This window comes from Chiloscyllium plagiosum, unplaced genomic scaffold, assembly GCF_037043375.1.
Source record: "Chiloscyllium plagiosum isolate Xiang-an unplaced genomic scaffold, Cpla_swu_hap1 HiC_scaffold_36, whole genome shotgun sequence".
NCBI lineage: Eukaryota > Metazoa > Chordata > Chondrichthyes > Orectolobiformes > Hemiscylliidae > Chiloscyllium > Chiloscyllium plagiosum.
This window is the reverse complement of record NW_028270174.1, coordinates 16,525,142-16,547,299: the sequence shown is the minus strand read 5'-3', so window position 1 is coordinate 16,547,299 and position 22,158 is coordinate 16,525,142. Positions and strand designations below refer to the sequence as shown.

Below are 22,158 nucleotides of genomic sequence, written 5' to 3'. Positions count from 1 at the left end.
CACTAATGTCCATAAAGGGAGGAAATCTGCCATCCTTACCTGCTGTGGTCTATATCCAACTACAGACCCATAGCAATGTGGGTGACTCACTGGTAATTAGAGATGGACAATAAATGTTGGCCCAGCCAGTAATATCCACATGCACTGAGTAGTCAATGAGTGTACCCTGATTAATTCATCATTGTGCTGGGGTCATGAATAGGAAAGGTTGAGAGGAAAATGGGCCAAGTGCTGGCAAATGGGACTGGATTAATTTAGGATATTTGGTTAGTATGGATGGGTTGAAGTGAAGGGTCTGTTTTCATGCTGTACATCTCTATGACTGCCACAATGGAAGTGAAATACAGTATACTGCTGGCAATTATCTTTCCCTCACCACCTCTGCTGCTGCTGCTCACCAATCTCTTCACCTCCACAAGGTACTTTCTCAGTTGAGTTAGCAGGTACAGTAGCAAAGTTGGGATAAAACTCCATGCTTTTAAACTATTTGGCTAAGACTGAACTTGGAGAAGCATTCTTAATTGATGGGGCACTTTGAAAGAAAAGTGACATCCAGCAACATATGACTCCAACATAAAGCGAGGTGGGAAAGCAATACTTGTGCCGTAGTTTATAGTCAAATAATTTGTTTGCAACAGATTTTCACAGCATATGGACATTATTAGCAAGGCCAGTGTTTGTTGCCTATCCGTCATTGAGAAGGTGGTCATGAGCTACGTCTTTAATCCAATATTGTCCACGAGGTGTCGGTACACCTTCAAGTGAATGTTGGGAAGGGAATTCCAGGATTTTAGTCCAGTGATAGTGAAGGAACAGCAATATAGTTCAGAGAGCTCCCTGATAGGCAATAGCACGCTGTACAAGAAATTTAACTCGATCACCATAATCTCATGGAGACGTTGTTCCTTTTCCAAAATCACTTTGCAAATGTTATCAGTATCTTCGATTTCCACTTACTTTTAAGCACAACATATAGTTCAACATAGACATTTTTCACAATTCTCTGATAAAGAAAGTGCACAACACTACTTGTCGTCCATTTCAAAAGGGACAATGAGGTTTCTGTTGCAATTGACAGAATTCGTGGGTACTCTTCCATAATTTAGTAATCAGGCTCAATTTAGATTAGATTAGATTAGCATGGCCAATTCACCTGACCTGCACATCTTTGGACTATAGGAGTAAACTGGAGCAAACCCATGCAGACACGGGGTGAATGTGCAAACTCCACACGAACCTGGGACCCTGGTGCTGTGAGGCAGCAGTGCTAACCACTGAGCCACCGTGCCACCCATTTAAGTAGCAGAGGTCACAGAATCCCTGCCCAAGAATAGATCAAGAACTTAAAACAGGCGAGTGAGGACTGCAGGTGCTGGAAATCAGAGTTAAGATTAGACTTGTGCTGGAAAAGCACAGCAGGTCAGGCCACATCCGAGGAGGAGAATCAACGTTTCGGGCAAAAGCCCTTCATCAGGAAAGAACTTAAGCTATCAGACTTCCTCATACCTCCAGCCCGTTTAGTCAGTCAATTTTAGATGGAAATTTCAGACTGTTCTCCCGTGGCCTGCTCATTCCTGCCTCAAGTGGTTTCTTTGCTGGAGTAAAACTCAGAGGTTCACAGAAACACATTAGTTTGTTCAGTAGTACACACATTCAAAACCCTACCCCTCTCCTGACAAAAATGGATAAATAAGATTGGGGATGCAGTTTGTAATTGATCATCGCTTTATCTGTGCATAAAGGGCTGCACCTGTGCACTGCAGCAATTCAGGGAAAGCATGAACTAAAGCCCTCTGCTAGCCAAAATGGGGCTGTGAAATTTGAGGGCACAACTGTTTGCTTCATGTTTTCTGCTGTTTCTCTGACTGCTCCCTGACACACATCTGCACCGTTTGCCAGAAATTGGTGATTATTCATCGGCCTTCGAGATTTCCAAACATACCTAAACACGCGCTGCATTCCTTTCCACTGAACACACGGCTGCTTATCTTTACTCACTGAGTAAACAGCCCTGGAGTGCAAACACTCAGCATGCGGCCCTTTCCAATTTGTCCCAAGTGCAAAAGCTGCACTTAGATTTCACATGGGCACAAGAACTTCAAAGAGGTGCCCACAAACGCTAGTGACAACATGAAATAGTCAGCAGACCCAATGCACTTCTTGACTATGAACGGGTGACTGATATAGATGGCTATACTTGCACGTACACATGTAAACACACAGACACACTGGCATATTTTCAACTACGCAATTTGAAAGATAGGGGTGGCGGCTTTTAGTTAAATTGTAGAAGCAAGTCTCTCAGCTATTCACCTTAGGAAAACAGAGGGAAAATGAATAAAAGATTGAAGGGTAACTTTAAAATCTCATCCTTTTGTTTTTTTAAAATCATTGTTTGGGGCCCAGTTGAACAAACCCTTTGGATCTTCAGGGTAGCACAGTGACTAAGTGGTTAGCACTGCTTCCTCAGCGCCAGGTAACCAGGTTTGATTCCAGCCTCGGGCGACTGTCTGTGTGGAGTTTGCACATTCTCCCACTGTTTGCGTGGGTTTCGTTGGGTGCTCCGGTTTCCTCCCACAATCCAAAGATGTGCAGGTTAGGTGAATTGGCCATGCCAAATTGCCCATAGTGTTAGGTGCATTAGTCAGAGGGAAATGGGTCTTGGGGGGCTTTGATTTTTTGAGGTATATTGAAACTTATAAATCACTCCACTAGCAACTATCCCTTCAGCTGCAAAGTCCTGGGATCCCCTCCCTAAACTGTTCACGTTTCTTTTCTCATTTAAAAAATAAAATTGGAAAAAACCCTACATCTGTGACCAAATTTCTGGTCATTTCTCAACCTCTCTCTGCTCGCCTCAGTCCTAAACTTTCACTGATAACTGTTGTGACGTGGATTAGGATGCCTTAATAATGTTACTACGTAACTTGCTATCCTTACACCAGTTTCTGTTGACTCTTAAGCATTCATGATCAAGAACGGCTGACTGTTACACTGCTGCATATTACACTCACCATGCCAAGAGGAAGTGCTCACCACTAACCTTGATCTACCCATACTGGACATGAACAAAAAAAATAAACTTCTCTGTACTTAAAATATTTTAAGAGCACTGAGGAAAAAAAAAAAGTTATTGGGCCAACTGACACACTCCTGTCTTTACTTTTCTGAATCACCACAGGAATAAGGTTGTATGAAGATGAACCACCACCATCATGCTTCAAACTATTACCAGTACAGAACAACCTCAATTATCTGAACAAGACGGGCGGGGAATATTTTGTTCGGATAGCTGAGAGTTCGGTTAACTAATTGTTTGGATAATGGATAGCGTTTTTACAGGACATTGAGATCTTGTTCGGATAATCCAAAATTCGGATAATTAATGTTTGAATAATCAAGGTTGTTCTGCATTGCACAAATTAAATACCCCACCAATTAAGTTGGGAACAACAAGACTTAGGGCGTGTGCATCAAAAGCACCGTTTGTAAGCAACATTCATAACAAATCAAACTTCACAGTTTCGTAAGCTGCTCACCTCACATTGCACTCTTTCCGATTAATTACATTTTTACGTGGGGGGACAGGAGGCTTCACTGGAGATGGAGTATTTTGGAAATTCTGCGTCATTGCAGACACTTTCCCCCTCTCAATCGCCTTCAGAGAGTGACGTTTGTAATCAGCCCGTGCCTGCTTCGCTATCGACCTCCGCCTTTCATCAGCTGCTTTGGATTTCCTTACTGCCGAAGGAAAATGTATTAAAAATGAGACTGGATTACAATGGTTCGTGTAGTACTCTAAAGATCTGTTGCTGTAAATTCTTAATCTCATACAGTCAGTTCTGCTATAGCACAGTAGTTCTGTTCTCGTACAATCCTGAGTGTTAAGAAAATCGTGTAATAGCAGTACCATTTAAACTTAGGGAGCCAGAACTGCATTATAACCAAGACACACGTTAAAACTTCACACTTTAGAAAGTGTCCCCAATTCATCAATTGTTATTGCAAATTCCCGTCAATGAAACGCATGCTATAGAAGAACGACCTGTATCATGACTTTTGTTTAAATATCATGATTGAAGCTTTCCATAACACAAAAATAACGTTAGTACATGTGAATCTTTGAATATCAAGAGTTACAGTAGGCTAAAATTAAACCATGAGCAACAGGAGAGACAACACAAGTCCTAAACTATAATCAAATTTTAAAAATACACACACCCAAGGCTTTTAACAGAAACATTTGAGATACTCAAAACAGTTGTACACTTAAAAACAAAATGCTAAGAAAGCAGACAACCAAGCAACGCAACAGGTTTACCAAAGACCTTTCCCCTCTAAAAATCCAGATCGGCTAATTTTTAAAGAGGGTATTTAGAAGAGTACAACAGCTCATTCAAATCTAAAAAGCTGGAGAAACTCAGCAAGTCCAGCAGCAGCTGTGCAGAATCAAAATTAACATTTCAAGTCCAGTAAGACACACTTTCAAAATTGGTTCTATTTTGAAGGTCATACCAGACTTGACATTAACTCGATCTCTCTCTCCACAGAAGATGCCAAACTTGTGGTGTTTTGCCAGCATTTCCGTGCTTGGTTCAGATTTCCAACGTCCACAGCATTTTGCCTTAATTCAAATGCATATGCATTGGTTACATCCCAGCAGTTGTAGATATAGCTACTGCACTTTGAAGTGTTAGACTGAACTCACAGATAACCGAGCCTTGTTTAGATATTTAAAGGCAGTTCCGATAGTTGAAATCATATTTATTGATGCCCTGAGCATGTCGCAAAGTGTTTTAGAGCTAAATGAAGCGAATTGAAAAATTGTAAAAGAGGTCGCACAGACACTAAAGGCAGCAAGTAGCAGATAATGTTTCAATGATGTTGGTCAAGGGATGATTATTGGGTAGGACGATGTCATATAATTCTTTGAATAATGCCCCAAGATATTACATTCACCCAAGACAGCAAACAAGACCTCAGTTTTTATGTCGCATCTGAAAAATGGCACCTCTGACAGTGCAACACTCCATCAGTACTACAATGAGTTAGACAGCATACTGAATCAGAGATGTACAGCACAGAAACAGACCCTCCAATCGAGCTCATCGAAGCCAACCAGATATCATAAACTAACCTAGCCCCATTTTCCAGCACTTGGCTCATATCCCTGTAAACCCCTCCTATTCATGTACCCATCCAGATGGCTTTTAAATGTAATTGTACCAGCCTACATCACCTCCTCTAGCAGCTCATTCCATACACGCACCACCCTCTGCATGAAAAAGTTGACCCTTAGCTCCCTTTTATATCTTTCCCCTCTCACCCTAAAACAATGCCCTCTAGTTCTGGACTCCCCCACCCCAGAGAGAAGTCCTTGTCGATTTACCCTATCCATGCTGCTCATGATTTTATAAAACTCCATAAAGTTTATAAATCCCTCAGCCTCCGACGCTCCAGGGAAAAATAACCCCAATTCTTTGGAGTGGAAGTTGAACCTAGGACTAGCTTTCCAAAAGGAAAGTGCATTATTATTACAGTGTGGAAACAGGCCCTTCGGCCCAACAAGTCCACACCAACCCGCCGAAGCGCAACCCACCCAGACCCATTCCCCTACATTTACCCCTTCACTTAACACTACGGGCAATTTAGCATGGCCAATTCACCTAACCTGCACATTTTTGGACTTCTGGGAGGAAACCGGAGCACCCGGAGACACGGGGAGAATGTGCAAATTCCACACAGTCGCCTGAGGTGGGAATTGAACCTGGGTCTCTGGTGCTGTGAGGCAGCAGTGCTAACCACTGTGCCACTTAGTCTAGTCTTAATTGTGGACTAAATTAGAAACAAGGCTGTTTTCCAACAAAGGACTGAGGAAAGACTGCTGTAGTTTTAAAAAAGTTGGTGATACTCATTGTGCTTTGTTAAAGTAATGGTGAAAGCTCTGGGGATTGTGTACAAAGAGAGATTGGGTCAGCTGCAGATTGCTGTTGGTTTATGGAGTTGGGACCAGCTGTGGACGTCAAAGGTCATTTGCCCGATAACAGATTGTGGGCATATACAATATTGACAGAAGCCTGTTGAAAGGGAATATCTCTCTCCTGTTCTCCAGTAAAATACCTAAAACCTGAAAAACGTCAGTTCAGTTTCTCCACTAGGGTTGCTGCAAGCTGTTGCTTTTAGCAGTTGAGTCAAAAGACTTTATGAACTAGTTGTTCTGCAATTCCTTGGAAGAAATTAGAGAAGCTGAAAGGAAATTAAGGAGAAATATGTAGAGAGATGCAAATAATAGGGTTGTAATAGAAGGGGATTTTGATTTTCCAAACATTGACTAGGATTGCCATAGTGTCAAAAGTTTGGAAGGCGAGAAATTTGTTAAGTGTTCAAGAAAATTTTATCTAAATGTAAATGTTCCTCCTACAGAAGGAGGAAAGCTTGACCTTCTCTTGGGACGTAAGGCAGGGCAAGTGTTACTAGGGAAACATTTTGGGACTAGTGATCACAATTCTATTAATTTTAAAATAGTTTTGAAAAAGGATAAGCCTTCCATTAAAGTTAAATTTCTTAACTAGAGTAAGGCAAATTGTAATGGTTTGAGACAAGAACTTTCAAAAGTCGAGTGGAATAGACTGTAGAAAGAAAGGGAGGCAAGAGAACTCAGGAAATAAATATTGATGTTTTGTAAACAGTTCACATTACAGAAGAGGAAGAACTGGAAGTCTTAGAAAACATCAAAGTGGATAAATTTGGGTCTGGGTGGGTTACTCTTCGGAGTGTCGGAATGGAATTGTTGGCTGGAAGGGCCTATTTCCACACTGTAGGGAATCTAATTGAACCTAAAATCTCCAGGACCTGATTAGGTGTATCCAGGATGTTGTGGGGCCTCTAGCAGAAATATGTGTGTCATCCAAATCCACCGGGTGAGGTACTGGAGGACTGGAGGGTGGATAATGTTGTGCCTTTAATTGGTGCGCCTGACATCGGTGGTGGACAAGTCGTTGGAGGCGATTCGGAAAGATAGGATTTACACGCATTTGGAGAGGGAAGGAATTATTAGGGATAGCATGGTTGCGAGAGAGAGAATGTGTGACTCTCAAACCTGATGGGTTACATCTCAAAAGACACAAACAGATTTGAGGGCAGAACAGTAGACATTATTTACTTGGACTTCAGTAAAGTTTTTGGATCAGGTTCTGCTTGGTAGACTAGTTAGGAAAATTAGACCATATGGGATTCAGCATGAACTTGCCAATTTGATACAAAACTGGCTTTACGGTAGGAGACAGAGGGTGGTGGTGGAGGTTGTTTTTCAGACTGGAGGCCTGTGACTAGCGATGTGATGCAAGGATCGGTACTAGATCCACATTTGTCATTTACATAAGGGGTTTCAATTAGAATATAGGTAGCATGGTAAGTAAGTTTGCATATAACACCAAAATTGGTGGTATAATGGACAGTGAAGAATGTTATATCAGATTACAAAGGGATGTTAATCAACTGGGTCAATGGGCTGGGGAGTGACAGATGGAGTTTAATTTGGACAATGAGGGGTGTTGAACTTTGGTAAAACAAACAAGGACAGGACTTATACAATTAATGATAGGGACTTGGGTAGTGCTGTAGAACAGAGACTAAAGAGTTCAAGCACATACTTCTTTGAAATTTGTGTCACATGTTAACAGGATGGTTAAGGCAGCATTTAGCATGCTTGCCTTCATTCCGCAGCCCTTTGAGTATAGGAGTTGTGACATCATGTTGAGATAATACAGGATGTTGGTGAGGCCTCTTTTGACATTGCGCGTGCAGTTCTGGTTGTCCTGTCATAGGAAGGATATTATTAAACTGGAGAGGGTTCAGAAAAGATATCGCTAGTAACAGACTGTTGGAGTTATAAAAATAGGCTGTGATTTTTTTTCACTCTGGCATAGGAGGTTGAGGGGTGACCTTACTGAGGTTTAAAATCACGAGGGGCAGAGATAAGGTGAATGACAAAGGATGCGAGAGTTCAAAACTAGGGGGCATATTTTTTAAGGTGAGCAGGGAAGGATTTATAAGGGACATGAGGGACAAATTCTTTTACACAGAGTGGTTAGTGTGGAATGAACTTCTGGAGGAAGTGGTGCATGCAGGTATAATTACAATATTTAAAAGACATTTGGATAGGTAAATCAATAGGAATGGTTTGGAGGGATATGGGCCAAATGCAGGCAAATGGGACTAGTTGGATCAAAGGGACTGCTTCCATGCTGCATGACTGTATATGAAAAGATCAGAGAACTGGACAAGAAATTGAAATTGGAGAAACTCAGCAGGTCTGGCAGCATCTGTGGGGTGAGAGCACGGTTGATGTTTCAAGTCCAGTGACTCTTCATTAGAGCTGTTCGTTGTAGGAATGGCTCATGACCAACAGTTCCGATGAAGAGTCACCGCACTCTACTTCAACTCTGCCTTCCTCCCACAGATACTGCCTGACTTACTAAGTTTCTCCAGCCATTTCTGCTTTTCTTTCAGATCGCCAGCATTTGTAGTTCCTGGTTTTATTATTAGAGAACTGAAAGACTTGGGAAACAAAAGGAACTTTCCATCAACTCCTAAAGCGTTGGTGCTATTCTACTGCTCGGTGAAAGTGAGGACTGCAGATGCTGGAGTGCCAGAGTTGAAAAATGTGGCGCTGGAAAAACACAGCAGGCCAGGCAGCATCCGATTCTCCTGCTCCTCGGATGCTGCCTGGCCTGCTGCGTTTTTCCAGCACCCCATTTTTCAACTCTATTCTACTGCTTTCCTAGTTTTTGTCCTCTTCATCTGTATCAATCTTTTTTTGTCCGTTTGTATATCCATATGGGAAGTGGAAGAGGGTTAAGAAGAGGATTAGAGTTCTAACTAGTAGAGTGATACATTTATAGTTGTTTGTCTACAGTTACAATCTGTTTATGACAAATAGTAATTCTTGTTACATACAGGTAACCTGTATCCTTCCAACAGGTAAATTAGGTACTTTGCTTAGCTTTTGTGACGACTCCGGGAATAATGGGGCTCGATTTCCAGTGTGCTGTCCTAGTGAGTCTCAGACACTGAGTAAAAGAATACAAAGACCATCTGGTTGCGAGTCATGCACTTCCCCTTGCACCCTGCCTCTCAAATACTCGAGGCCACGGTGAAGTGACGATTAACCAAACATAATGCACATCATTTAAAAAATACATAATTGTGCAAGGAGATTCAGGGCTAGTCAGCTAATAGGTAACCATGGTAACGAGTTAGGAACAGAGCAAGCTTTGCTTCTACTAATTTGATTAACTTTCCATAATTGGAAAGCAACAAGGACATTTCACATTGTGGTCTTAAAACATTTCCATGAGCAATCAATGACAAGTCCCACTTTACTGCAGTATATTGAAAAGATAGCTACAGAATTCCAGGGTGGCTTCCCGGCAGGCAAATCCCAGGTTTGGGTGTCTGCCACATCACAACATTCAAATAAAAAAGGACAAGATTCGACAAGTGTTACAAAGCTGAAAAAAAATAAATTTTCTTAGTTTCAAAAACTTACCCAAGTCTGGTCCTGCTCTGAAATTGGATATTACAGAAAGGTAAAAATTGAAGTGGTTTCTCCCTATTTTACAACAACTGTTTTTAAATATACAGTCCATTCACTGTAAAAGGTCAGGGAGGGTGCTACAAAAAGATTTTTCCTTTTCAGATAAGGAAGTTCCATTTAATGAATGGACATAGTAACTGCCACACAGTCTTTTAAAAATATCACCAGTTTATAAAGTCATTACAGGCATAGGATGAATAGCCAAGGTCTTTTCCAGGGTAAGGGAATCCAAAACTGCCGGGCCTAGGTTTAAGGTAGAGGGGAAAGAATGAAAAGGGATCGAAGAGGCAACTTTTTCACACAGAGGGTGGTGCGTGTATGGAATGAACTGCCAGAGGAAGTGATGGAGGTTGGTACAATTACAGAATTTAAAAGGCATCTGGATGGGTACACGAATAGGAAGGGTTTAGAGGGATAAGGGCCAAATGCTGGCAAATGGGACAAGATTAATTTAGGATATCTGTTGGCATGAATGAGTTGGACTGAAGGGTCTGTTTCAATGCTGTACATCTCTATGACTCGGAGATGCCACTGTAAGCAAAACTATGCTGGCCAAAAAGGAATACACTATTTTATACATAACAATGAAAAAGATGCAGGGTAAAAGGACAGGGAAACAACTTTTGTTTTTAATGTTGCTCACACATCAAGAACAGGACACTTGGCCATTAAAGTTTTCTTACATTACGTTTCTGAATTTTCACTGCTGTTACCAAGAGATTTGAAATATCCTTGGAATGTGAAAGGTGCTTTCTAAATGAAAAAGTTCTCACACTAATCCTTCTAGGTTGTAACCTGGAGAGGGTGCATTACATTTGGTTTCAAGGAAGTCTATTTAACTTTTCCAAATAATAGAACTTTCTGCATGACTGCATCGCCACTAAAATGCAAACAAGAAATATCAATTTTTTTCCCAATCTAATATCTCACTATAAAGAAACAGCTTCCTACAAATTTGAGTATGTTTGACAATCACAAAACATGCCCTGTTCAAAACAGGAGAGATTTAGAAAGCAAAGCTTTTTATTTTCCTCCCACAGAATGCTATGAACTTCAATGAATTGTAAACCCAGGCTTCTTTCAATCTCCACAAGCTTTGTGTCGTGACTCACAGCAGATGCACTATCACCCTGTGTACTTCCTGACCTACAGCAGCTCCTGATCAAGCAAAATGTCCACTTTAAAATTCTCTCCTTTTGTTTCATATCCATCCCTGCTCTCTCCCCTCCCTACAGGGAGAGGGTAGCTTCGGTGGGATGCTCTTCAGAGAGTTGGTGTGAACTCTACGGGATGAATGGCCTGCTTCCACACTGCAGAGGTGCTATGATCTCGAATATAAAACTGCGAAAAAAAAAACTTTATTGTAAAGGGCTAGGTAGATTAGAACTCCATCTTTCTGGTGTCTAACAATTGCCAAGCTTCTTCAGACAAGGTTCAAGAGCTGCACAAGGTTACCCAGCTGAAAGTTAGAAGTCAGTCATTGCTCAGCTGTTTCCATCATCTTGTCCACAAGCAAAGTTATAAATATTGCCTTATCAAGGTGGTAGTTAGAATTCTGTCTCCTGCAGTAGAATGTTGCTGTTTAATGTTTTTTAAAAAAATCCTTCCGATACCAGACATTGGTCAGGGACAAATGCCTGATGCCTTCCTTCTACACACCAAGGGGATTTGTCTGTGGAGCCAAGGTTACATCAGATGGAGGGACTGCGCAAACAGAGCCTTCCAATCTAACATTATAATTCAAGTACGCAAATTCAGTGGGTTTCTTTGAATCAGTAGCAGGATACAAATTCAACATATTCTTACTACAAAGAGCATGATTACTGAGCAGCATTCACATCTGGTCTTGGAGACTTTGGGAATTTCAAGCACTTTCCCTCAAGAAAATGCCAAACTCAGCACTGAGAGCCAGCCACTGCTGGAAAGCCACCAAATGAAGGAGAGGAACTTAGATCGACTGCTGCATTTGGTGAGACAGCAAGAATAGGACTTCAGTTGGAACAATACCACATCCATTCATGTCTCAGCAAACATAGAACACAGATCTCAGAATGGTGTACTGATGGCATGATCACAGAGACAGAACTGAAAATAAACTCAAGCAAAGCATTAGCTACTGGACAAATAGTTACCTCACCGATCAGGTACTAACACCTGAATCGGGAATCAATACTCTGGATATACTTCGTGTATATAGTTGGTGCCAACAGAATATCACCCCCTTTATATGTGGAGGAGGAACACAAAGTTCTTATTGCTACATGAGAAACCACTATCCACATTGGTCAAAGATGAAAAATGCCTATCAGACACAAGGGAAAATATATCAACAGCTTTTGTATGCTCAAATAAGTCTTAAACCAGTTAGACAGACCTTGATGAGGCTCAGTAACAAAAATGAAACAAAAATCAAATAGTTTACAGAAATTTAGAGAACTGCAAAATTAACTCAGTTAAAAGGTCACCTTAAGGGGGAGGACAGACAGACACACGATAGGTCACTGGTCCCTTATGGTTTGTACGGAGCCTTTGATTTACATGGAGAAGCAGACAGAGTTCAGAGTATGGCCAAACAATGGAAACAGCTCAGACTCTGATACAACACCCCTTCCACATTGCACTGCCTTCACCAGCCCGACTCACGAGGAGGTCCTCCGATCTGCCCATCTCACACTGCACAGGATGCCTAAAAGATCAGATCAGGAGCACGGGAACAGAACAGCAAACAAAATTTACAAGTAACTCCTCAGAAAACAATATAGGGGCTACAAAAAAAACTATCCAAATACAAATGGCTGCAAAAAAAAAAAACAAAAACACTATGCAACCTGGCACCTTTTCTAAATCGAGATCTGGTGAACTGTAGAGGAACTTTGGCATTCCTGCCTTTTAAAAAAGGCATCATGTCGAGATAATGGTCACACCCAGCTATACTATTTTTCTAAAATGAGCCAAGTCCGACCAACTTGGCCTGGTTCTTTTCCGATACTGTTATCTTACAGCCGAGTGCAGTACTGATAAAGAAGAACAGAGAACAAAGAAAATTTACAGCCCAGGCACAGGCCCTTCGGCCCTCCAAGCATGAGCCGATCCAAATCTACTGTCTAAACCTGTCGCCTACTTCCTAAGCATCTGTATCCCTCTGCTCCCCTCCTACTCATGCATCTGTGCAGACGCATCTTAAATGAATCTACTGTGCCTGCTTCTACCACCTCTGGTGGCAATGCGTTCCAAATGCCCACCACCCTCTGTGTGAAGTACTTGCTGCGTGTATCCCCCTTAAACTTTTCACCTCTCACCTTGAAAGTGTGACCTCTCATTACTGAATCCTTCACCCTGGGAAAAAGCTGGTCTTTATCCACCCTATCTATACCCTTCATGATTTTGTAAATCTCAAATCAGGTCCCCCCCTCAATCTCCTTTCTTTTAATGAAAATAAACCTAACCTACTCAACCTCACTTCATAGCTAGCACCTTCCATACCAGGCAACATCCTCGAAAACATTCTCTGCACCCTCTCCAAAGCATCTACATCCTTTTGGTAATGTGGTGAACAGAACTGTACACAATATTCTAAATGCAGCCGAACCAATGTCTCGTACAGTGTTAACATGGACTTGCGAGCTCTTATACTCCATACCCTGTCCAATGAAGGCAAGCATGTGACATGCCTTCTTGACCACTCTATCCGCCTGTGCAACAACCTTCAGGGTACAATGGACCTGCACTCCCAGATCTCTCTGCCCATCAACTTTTCCCAAGGCTCTTCCGTTCATTGTATAATTCGCTCTAGAATTAGTCTTGCCTAAATGTATCACCTCCTATTTGTCTGGATTGAAAACCATCTGCCACTTTTCTGCCCAACTCTCCAGTCCATCTATATCCTCCTGTATTCTCTGACAGTCCCTTATGCTTTCTGCTACTCCACCAATTTTCGTGTCACCTCAAACTTGCTGATCATACCAACAGTGCCCGCTTCCAGATCGTTTATGTACATTACATTACAAACAACAGTGGCCCCAATACGGACCCCTGTGGAACACCACTGGTCACCTTTCTCCATTTCAGGAAACCCCCTTCAACTACCACTCTGTCTCCTGTTGCTCAACCAGTTCTTTATCCACCAGCTAGAACACCCTGCACATCATGTGACTTCACTTTCTCCATTAGTTTACCATGGGGAACCTTATCAAACAAATGCCCATGTGTACGACATCAACAGCCCTTCCTTCATCAACTTGGTCACCTCCTCGAAGAATGCTATTAAGTTGGTAAGGCATGATCTGCCCTGCACAAAACCATGTTGCCTATCACTGATAAGCCCATTCTTTTCTAAATATAAATAGATCCTATCCCTCAGTAATTTGTGAAGGAGCAGGGAATTTCTTTTTAATAGTTGCACTTCATTATAAATCTACCCTTTCCATGACACACACTCCAAATTGCTTACACTGCTGCTTGGGAATCCGCCTTCAAATTGGACATCAGTTCAGTGGGTCAGACGTCGGCACTGGTCTGGGTTCAGGCATTAAGAGATCTATGCTTTTTTTTTCCAAAGCAGACCTGAGGCAGCTCAGGGATTCCCTCAAGGCAAGAGGCCTCTAGAGTCAATGGAGCAGCTGTAAATATTAGCTGGTAGATATCAACACAAATCAAGACGCTCAAACCAGTCAGAATATATGAAGACAAATTCCCCCAGTGGAATGTTTTCAAACCGACACGTTTACACTAGAATTCTCAATTCCCCCAACAACAATGCGGCACATGAGCGAGAACACCAATTACTAACATACTTGTACTTTTTTTTTTTAAAAAAAGGTTGCTACTGAAGTTGCATTTGCAGTTCCTTTCAGAAGACATGGGCTGTGACTTCATGCATCTTATGTTTCACGTGTTCGCCCTGATGCCCTGTCCAATATTTATGCCTCATATCAAGATCACAAAAACACATCGCTGGTTGTGGGATCATGCTGTGCACAAACCAGCTGCTCTGTTTCCAACATCACAACAGTGAGTGACCTTCCAGAGTTAGCCACTGGTTGAAAACCTTTTTAAGGGCAGTGATGTGGCAAAAGACACAATGTAAATGCAAGTCTTTTGTTACTGTATTTGACTTTTTAACCCAAGGTTTTTCAGATATCTAGTACCAAACATTCTGAAAGCAACAGGGCCCTTTGCACATCCTTTGTTAAAATTTATTCTTGCATGAGATGTGGACATTGCTGGAGAAATCAACATTTGTTGCCTATTCGGAATTAGTTCAATGAACTAAAATAACCTACACCACCATTTCAAAGGAGAGTTACAGTCAGACATTACTGTGGGTCTGAATTCATATGTAGACCTGACAAGGCAAGGATGGCAAATTCCTTTCCCTAAAAAGGAGGGCAGTGAATCAGATGGGATTTATGACAATCAACATGGGCAGCACGGTGGCTCAGTGGTTAATGTTGCTGCCTCAGTGGTTAATGCTGCTGCCTCAGTGCTACGGATCCAGGTTTGATTCCATCCTTGGGGGTGTCTGTGTGAAGTTCACACATTTGCCCTGTGTCTGCATGAGTTTCCTCCCACAGTCCAAAGATGTGAAAGTTATGTGGATTGCCCATGTTAAATTGCCACTAGTGTCGAGAGATGTGCAAGTTAGGTGGAATTAGCCATGGGAAATGCCAGGTTACATGGCCCAGGGGCTGGGCTGCTCTTCAGAAGGTTGGTTTGGAACCTATGGGCCGATTGGCCTGCTTCCACACTGCAGGGATTCTACCAATGACAGCTATCATGGTCAACATCAGTGTGACTGGCTTTCCATTCTAGATTTGTTAATGGAATTCAATTTGCACCAGCTGCCATCTTTGGATTATGCCAGCATCTTCTTGCTTTATAATTCTGGAGGTTAGAGACCTCCATATAACATTAGTTCTCTTCTGCAGATAAATGTAACAAGGACAACGGAAGGCACTGTGAAATCACAAGTCAATGACAAGTAGGCTCATTGTTTGGAAAGACTGGAGTGTAATTTACACTTACAGCTCTCACGCCATTCAGGATCTTCCTTTTCATTCCTCTGCACCATCTCTTGAGCTTCCTTTAAGTTAATGTATAATTGCTGGGTCCTCTCTTCTTCCAGCCGTTTGATCTCTTCCTCTTGTCTCCTCCGTTCCTCCTCCTCTTTTTGCTTTATAAGAATCAATTAATTCCAGTAATTATTCAGAAAATTTATATTTAAAACTTAACGTTTAGAGGCAGGAATTAATTTTGACAAATTCCACTCAAGTTGGGGTGGGCAGTTCTTTGTGGTAAGAAACAGATGCATGATAAAGCAGCAACACTGTCCATGCATCCTCATGTCTATGCTATGCAAAAGTAAGCACGATCATAACTGAGATACGTTAAAATATAATATCCATTTGGGTTATATCTCAGGAGCTTCAGTGGGGGAGTCCAGAACTAGAGGGCATAGGTTTAGGGTGAGGGGGGAAAGATATGAGAGACACCTAAGGGGCAACTTTTTCACACAGAGGATGGTACGTATAAGGAGTGAGCTGCCAGAGGAAGTGGTAGAGGCTGGTACAATTGCAACATTTAAAAGGCAACTGGATGGGTATATGAATAGGAAGGGTTTGGAGGGATATGGGGCGGGTGCTGGTAAGTGAGACTAGATTGGGATGGGATATCTGGTCGTATGGACGGGTTGGACCGAAGGGTCTGTTTCCGTGCTGTACATCTCTTTGACTCATTGTTTAGATATTCTTACTTTGCAAAGAATACAATTCTAGCCACTAAGAGCACATTAGCATTCCATCCTACTTCTCAAGTAACTATGTATGGAACTGAAAGGGTAAGAAAACAAAGAAGTGCTGCACAGGAGATCTGTAACATTTAATTGTTCTGCGCAAAAGAATTTGTTGACGCAATTTGACTGAAGGACTTCTACAAGTATAGACCTGCTGATCCAGAGAACAACACAGATGTTAGCTGAAACTTAAGGTTTCTATTCAGATTTCGCTCTCATAACAGCAAAGAAGAGGGAGAAGGTTTCAAAGCCATATAAAAACTAGTTTCGGATATACTCGTTAATAAATAAAAATGATGGCCCACGTGTGCTGGTATGTGTATTGTTAAATTGAAATGCCGTCTGGACCACATAGGAAAATCTTGCTAAACACAAACATGTGTGTTGGAATTGCCCAGAAAGTTTTACTCTCCAATGGATGGATTGCCTATTCTCTACAAACATGTCCAACACGAAACTCTGTCTGAGACTTGGACCAGATACAATGGACTTAGCAATACAGTTGCCTTGGAGTTGTTCCACTGGTTAGTGACTGGGCTAACTCAGTCTTGCCAAATCTCCCCCCTCCCTCACACCCTATCAACCTAAGAATTACTCATCCATGCACCAAAAGACGCAAACAAAAAATAAAAGCAGAATCTGACCTATATATCTAATGTTGAATTATTTCTTTACCCTCAACCTTGACACTCCCTCCAGCTCTTGCTTGCTTGGTTCCCAAAGTAAACAAACTGAAGGGGGGTCAATATTTACAGTAGCTACACTGGGGAATAATGACTCATGTTGTGTACTTCTAGAGTCTGAGCAAAGGTATGCCATTTCACACAAGTTTTAACACTGACCAATTTTGTATAAGTTTCCTGGTTCATTTGAGTGCCAAATCAACTGAAGGTGGGGAGAGTGGAACTGATAGAGAAGTGACTATGTGGCATGTGACACGTACTCAAGACTAAAAAGAAAATTAAATATGCATCCCATTTCAACAAGCAATTGTAAAAATTGCATCTATTGAACTGCTATTCTGATCATCTTGGTTTAAGGATGCATGGGATTTCGTTCACCTTTGATTATAATGGGGTTATAGGGGACAAAAAGAGCCTTTGAGCTTTTATTCACTTTATGTTTAGGTTGTGGAGGAGTTAAAGCGATGAGATTCAAGACTCATGGTCTGAGAAGATAGTTCTTAACGCTTGCGACAAAGCTCGTCCTTTTTCTTCTAAAAGCTGTTCCTTGGCTCAAGGATACTGTGTCCTTGATTTTTTTTTCCCCCCCCAGAGGAGTAATAAGCCAAGCCCGGCTCCGATCAGACTGGTTTGGTACAGAGATGAAAAGGAGTTTGAGAGGCCTTTTGTTTATATGTAAACAGATGAGACTTCAGGCCAAAGTGGTCATGTTTCCGAAGTGACCTGGAGAATGAAAGGGGAGTGGTCAGCTTGAGCTGAGCAGTTTCGTCCAGTCCAGAACTGCTTGGGAGTTCAACAGTGAGCTGTGTGGAAACTCTCTCTTCTGCCCTTCTCACTTCAACCTGCAAGCATTTGACCCGTTTTTGTACGGTGTTTTAAAGGGGGTTTGCTTATTGGGACTGCTGTGTATATTTGGAACAGCATACTTAAGTCTAGTTTGGATAGACTGAACTTTGTAGGGGTTCTTTATTCTGTTCTTAGTGTTTAATTGTGTAATTTTGTGAATACATTTTTATCTGTTTTAAACCTGGTAGTCAACCTCTCTAATTTAATCCAGGTAATTTTCATTGTACACTTACCGAAACAAATTGCAAAGTTATGGTCTGGGCTGCCTGCTTAAGAATGTTTTGTGTGGTCTGGCCTAGTCCATAACACACTCATCTGGTGAAAGATTAGTCATTTGGTTGTACGCTGATAAGCAAACATGCATTTTGATCCAATTTAGACACAAATAAAAATAGCTAGCAAGCTTATCAAAGCAAGAGCCTAAAATAAGACGACGCAAACTTACCACTGAATTGAAATATATTATTAATCTGTTACAACAGAACAGGCAGTAAACAAAATTTGAGAGCAAATTTCATGCAAGGTTAAAATTAAATTAAAATAATTGTAAAGTAGATAATTTTTAATCACTTTGGAGGTTGAGTTAATAGAAATATTTTTATTGAACAGACATTAACAAATGGAGCCAACAATACACAGTGGATCTCAACTGCAGGAAAAAAAAGGAAGTGATGTCTCGTCTTATATTTTTGGATGAGCATTTGAGAATCAAGGGTCTAAATAGATGCTATACAAATTACTAATTCATTAATAAAATTGGAAACAAATTGCTAAATGCAAGCTTCCTTTCAGAATGCAAATATATGAAACATTTTTGGGATTCATATATATTTAATATTCCATTTCCTGGAATAAAGTATATTTTTTCCAAACACCTTTCTGAATATCCACATTATTGAAAGTGAACTGGAGGTTTTGTCCAAACAACATCCTCAGTTTAGGAATTATTACACACTTCAAGAGAAACATGTTTTGACACATTAGCAAGAGGTTATTACTGTTGTCGAGGCCTAGACTCAGGCCTCACTTCCTGTTTGGCCTCCATAACTAGTTGTAAAGCTACAAATCAGATTAAGATAGGAAGTGCTCCAACTATTACTCTTCTTGACCTTCCAAGTCAATCTGTAATAAGCCCTGCTTACTTAATAGATCTAGCAGTTCAGGGACAGTAAATAAAAAGCCCTGACTTGGCTATTGTCTTCCTTTGGCATGAAGAGCCACACTGGAGATATGCATTGCTACTCAGCAAAGTTATCCCTGCTAGGAATCAGCACGTGGAAGAGAACTGAGGAAATTAAGTGGTTCAGGTCGCATTCCTAAAATTCCAGAGAAGGACAAATTCTGGTGGGTTCAGAACTGGATAAAAAGCTTTCATTGCGACATCATGAGATGTCGCAAGCATGTCACCATGAGGTTTAGATCAGGAAGAGTGGCAATAAATCCCAATATTCTACCAGTCTCTTCATACTCACTGCCTATATTAAAATTCCACGACAACTACATTGGAACTGGAATTTTAGTTACACAGTATGAGCATTTACTTTCCACCTCAAAATAAAAAAGGATGGTGGTGAACCACCATCTTAAACTGCAGTGCACTTGGTGTAGTTACATGGCGGTGAAGAAACAACAATATTTTTGCAAGATGGAATGGTGTATAGGCTGGAGAGGAACTGGCAGCTAGTGATGCTCCTCTACTCCTACAAACAGTAACTTAAGGAGAAAAGTGGGCAGGAAACATGAAGGGGGTGAGGATTTACCTTTAGTTCCATCTGGATTCGCTCTTGCTCCGCAGCTGCTTTCGTGGCCTCCTCCTTTTCGACCTCCTTCTGTCTCCTGACACCTTTGCTCTCCAGCCTAAGTGAGGTGGAGAATCGGCGGATCAGTTCCTTCTCTTTCACCTTCCTGTCAAACAAAGAGCTTATTTAATAATCAATGTACAATCCCTATCCTCTAAACAGTGAAAGCATATCCAGAGATGCCTGGATGGAAACATTCCACCTTCAAATCCAATTTAAACATGGGACACCTTTCCAGAATTGACCATTATGGACCTCAACCCCAATAGTTCAGGCATTAGACAATTCGCTAAAATCAAATATTCCTAATCCCTTGATCAGCCACTACTGCCTATGATCAGTGAACACGGACATAGTTATGATTCAGGCAAGGTATCAAAGGATATCGGACACCGAGAAATTAACACCAGAGTCAACATTTTTAGAAAACAATTGCGAGGGGGAAGACAAAACAAGAAGTTTGTACACCATAACTGAGAGCCAGGAGATGCTACATGAAGCTACTGGCAGTGGTATTGAAATTCACCAAGTACTGTTACCATCCCAGCTGATGTTAGAACAGTACAGCACAGGGACGGGCCCTTTGGCCCACCATGTACATGTTATTACTGAACAAGTCCGATCCCAGACTGAAACCTGGTGGATAATGTGGTTGTGTTTGCTTGAACAGCATGGTGCCACTGCCGAAACATAAGTACTCAATGTTGCAAATTTTATTCCAACGTTTATTAACAAAGGAACCGAAAATAAACCAAGACATCTCCATATGCAACATATTCAAATATTTTCAAACACACAGCAAAAGCAATCCTAAAATATTCCACTAACTTAAACATTTTTGTTTAAGATGACAGCTTTTACAGAAAACCCAAAACACCATCTCCATACCATAAGACATTGGAGAAGAATTAGACCACTTAGCCCATCAAGTTTGATGCACCAATTGATCGTGGCAGATGGGTTTCTCAACCCCATTCTCCTGCCTTCTCTCTGTAACCCTTGATTCCCTTACCAATCAAGAATCTACCTCGGTCTTAAATACATTTACTGGCTTGGGCTCCACAGCCTTCTGTGACAATGAGTTCCACTGATTCCCCACCCTCTGACTGAAGAAGTTCCTTACCCCTGTTCTAAAAGTCATCCCCTTCATTCAGAGGCTGTGTCCTTGAGACCTCATCTCTCCTCCTGGCGGAGACCTCTTCCCCATGCCCATTCTAACCAGGCTTCTCAGTTTTCTGTAACTTTCAATCAGATTCCCCCTCATCCATCCAAACTCCATCAAATACAAATCTACAGTCCTCATCTGCTCCTCATATACAAGGCCTTCAGCATCAGGATCATTCTTGCATATTTCCTCTGGATCCCCTCCTATGCCAGCACATCCTTCCTTAGATATGGAGCTCATAACCTAACCAGAGCCTTTACAGCCTCAACATTACATCTCTGCTCTTGTATTCTAGCCCTCTTGAAATGAATGCTAACATTGCATTTGTCCTAACTGTCAACTCAACCTGCATGTTACCCTTAGGAGAATCCTGAACTGGGACTTCCAAGGTCTCTCATGCTTCAGATTTCCGAAGTCTTTCCATTTACAAAAGTCTACACCTTTATTCTTCCTATCAAAGTTTATACTCACACATAGTTTTGCATCTGCAACTTCTTTGCCCACTCTCCTACCTTGACCATGTCCTTTTGTAGTCTCAACACCAACTGTCCTTCCACCTATCTTCATATCACCTGCAAACTTAGCAACAATGTCCTCAGTTCCTTCATCAGATAGTTATTGCAATAACATGAATTATTTGGTCCTAACACTGACCCCTGCAAGATTCCAATAGTCACTAGCTGCCATCCTGAAAAAGACCCCTTTGTCAGCAGTGTATTCTGTCAGCCAATCAATCCTCTATCCATGCCAATACCTTGCCTCTACCACCATGGGCTCTTATCTTATTTAGCAGCCTCTTAATTGTTTCCTTGTCAAAGATCTTCTGGAAATCCAAACAGATCATATCCACTGGCTTTCCTTTGTATAACTTGCTCATTAACCCCTCAAACAATTCTTAGATTTATCCGAATGACCTCCCCTTGATGAAGTGGTGCTGAGTTAGCCCTATTTTATATGCACTTTCAAATACTCCACAATTTCTTCCTTAGTAATGGTCTCTAAAATCTTACTACCACCCAAGAACAGGCTAACTAATCTACAGTTTCCAGTCTTCTACCTCCCTCCCTACTTAAACAGGGGTGTTACAGCTATTTTCCAGTCCTCTAGGACTCTCTCCAACTCCAGTGATTTCTGAAAGACCACCAATGCCTCACACTCCACTATCTCGGTCAGAACTCCAGTGTGTAATCCATCTAGTCCAGGTAATTTATCTGTCTTGAGATCTTTCAGTTTCTCCTGAGTGATGGCCACTCCACTCACCTCTACCCAAATGACTC

At 41.5% G+C, this 22,158-nt stretch overlaps 1 protein-coding gene across 2 annotated transcripts in view; it reads right to left on the bottom strand.

The window, feature by feature from the left end:
• The window catches only part of sh2d4a (SH2 domain containing 4A), a 47,487-nt gene that overhangs the window by 5,810 nt on the left and 19,519 nt on the right, over positions 1 to 22,158 (bottom strand). For both annotated transcript variants that reach the window (XM_043674311.2, XM_043674309.2), the window contains exons 5-7: positions 19,678 to 19,822; positions 15,623 to 15,770; positions 3,540 to 3,741 (exon numbers count right to left, since the gene is read on the bottom strand). In XM_043674311.2, coding sequence (XP_043530246.1) covers positions 3,540 to 3,741; positions 15,623 to 15,770; positions 19,678 to 19,822 — 495 coding nt within the window. The remainder of the gene's footprint in view (positions 1 to 3,539; positions 3,742 to 15,622; positions 15,771 to 19,677; positions 19,823 to 22,158) is intronic.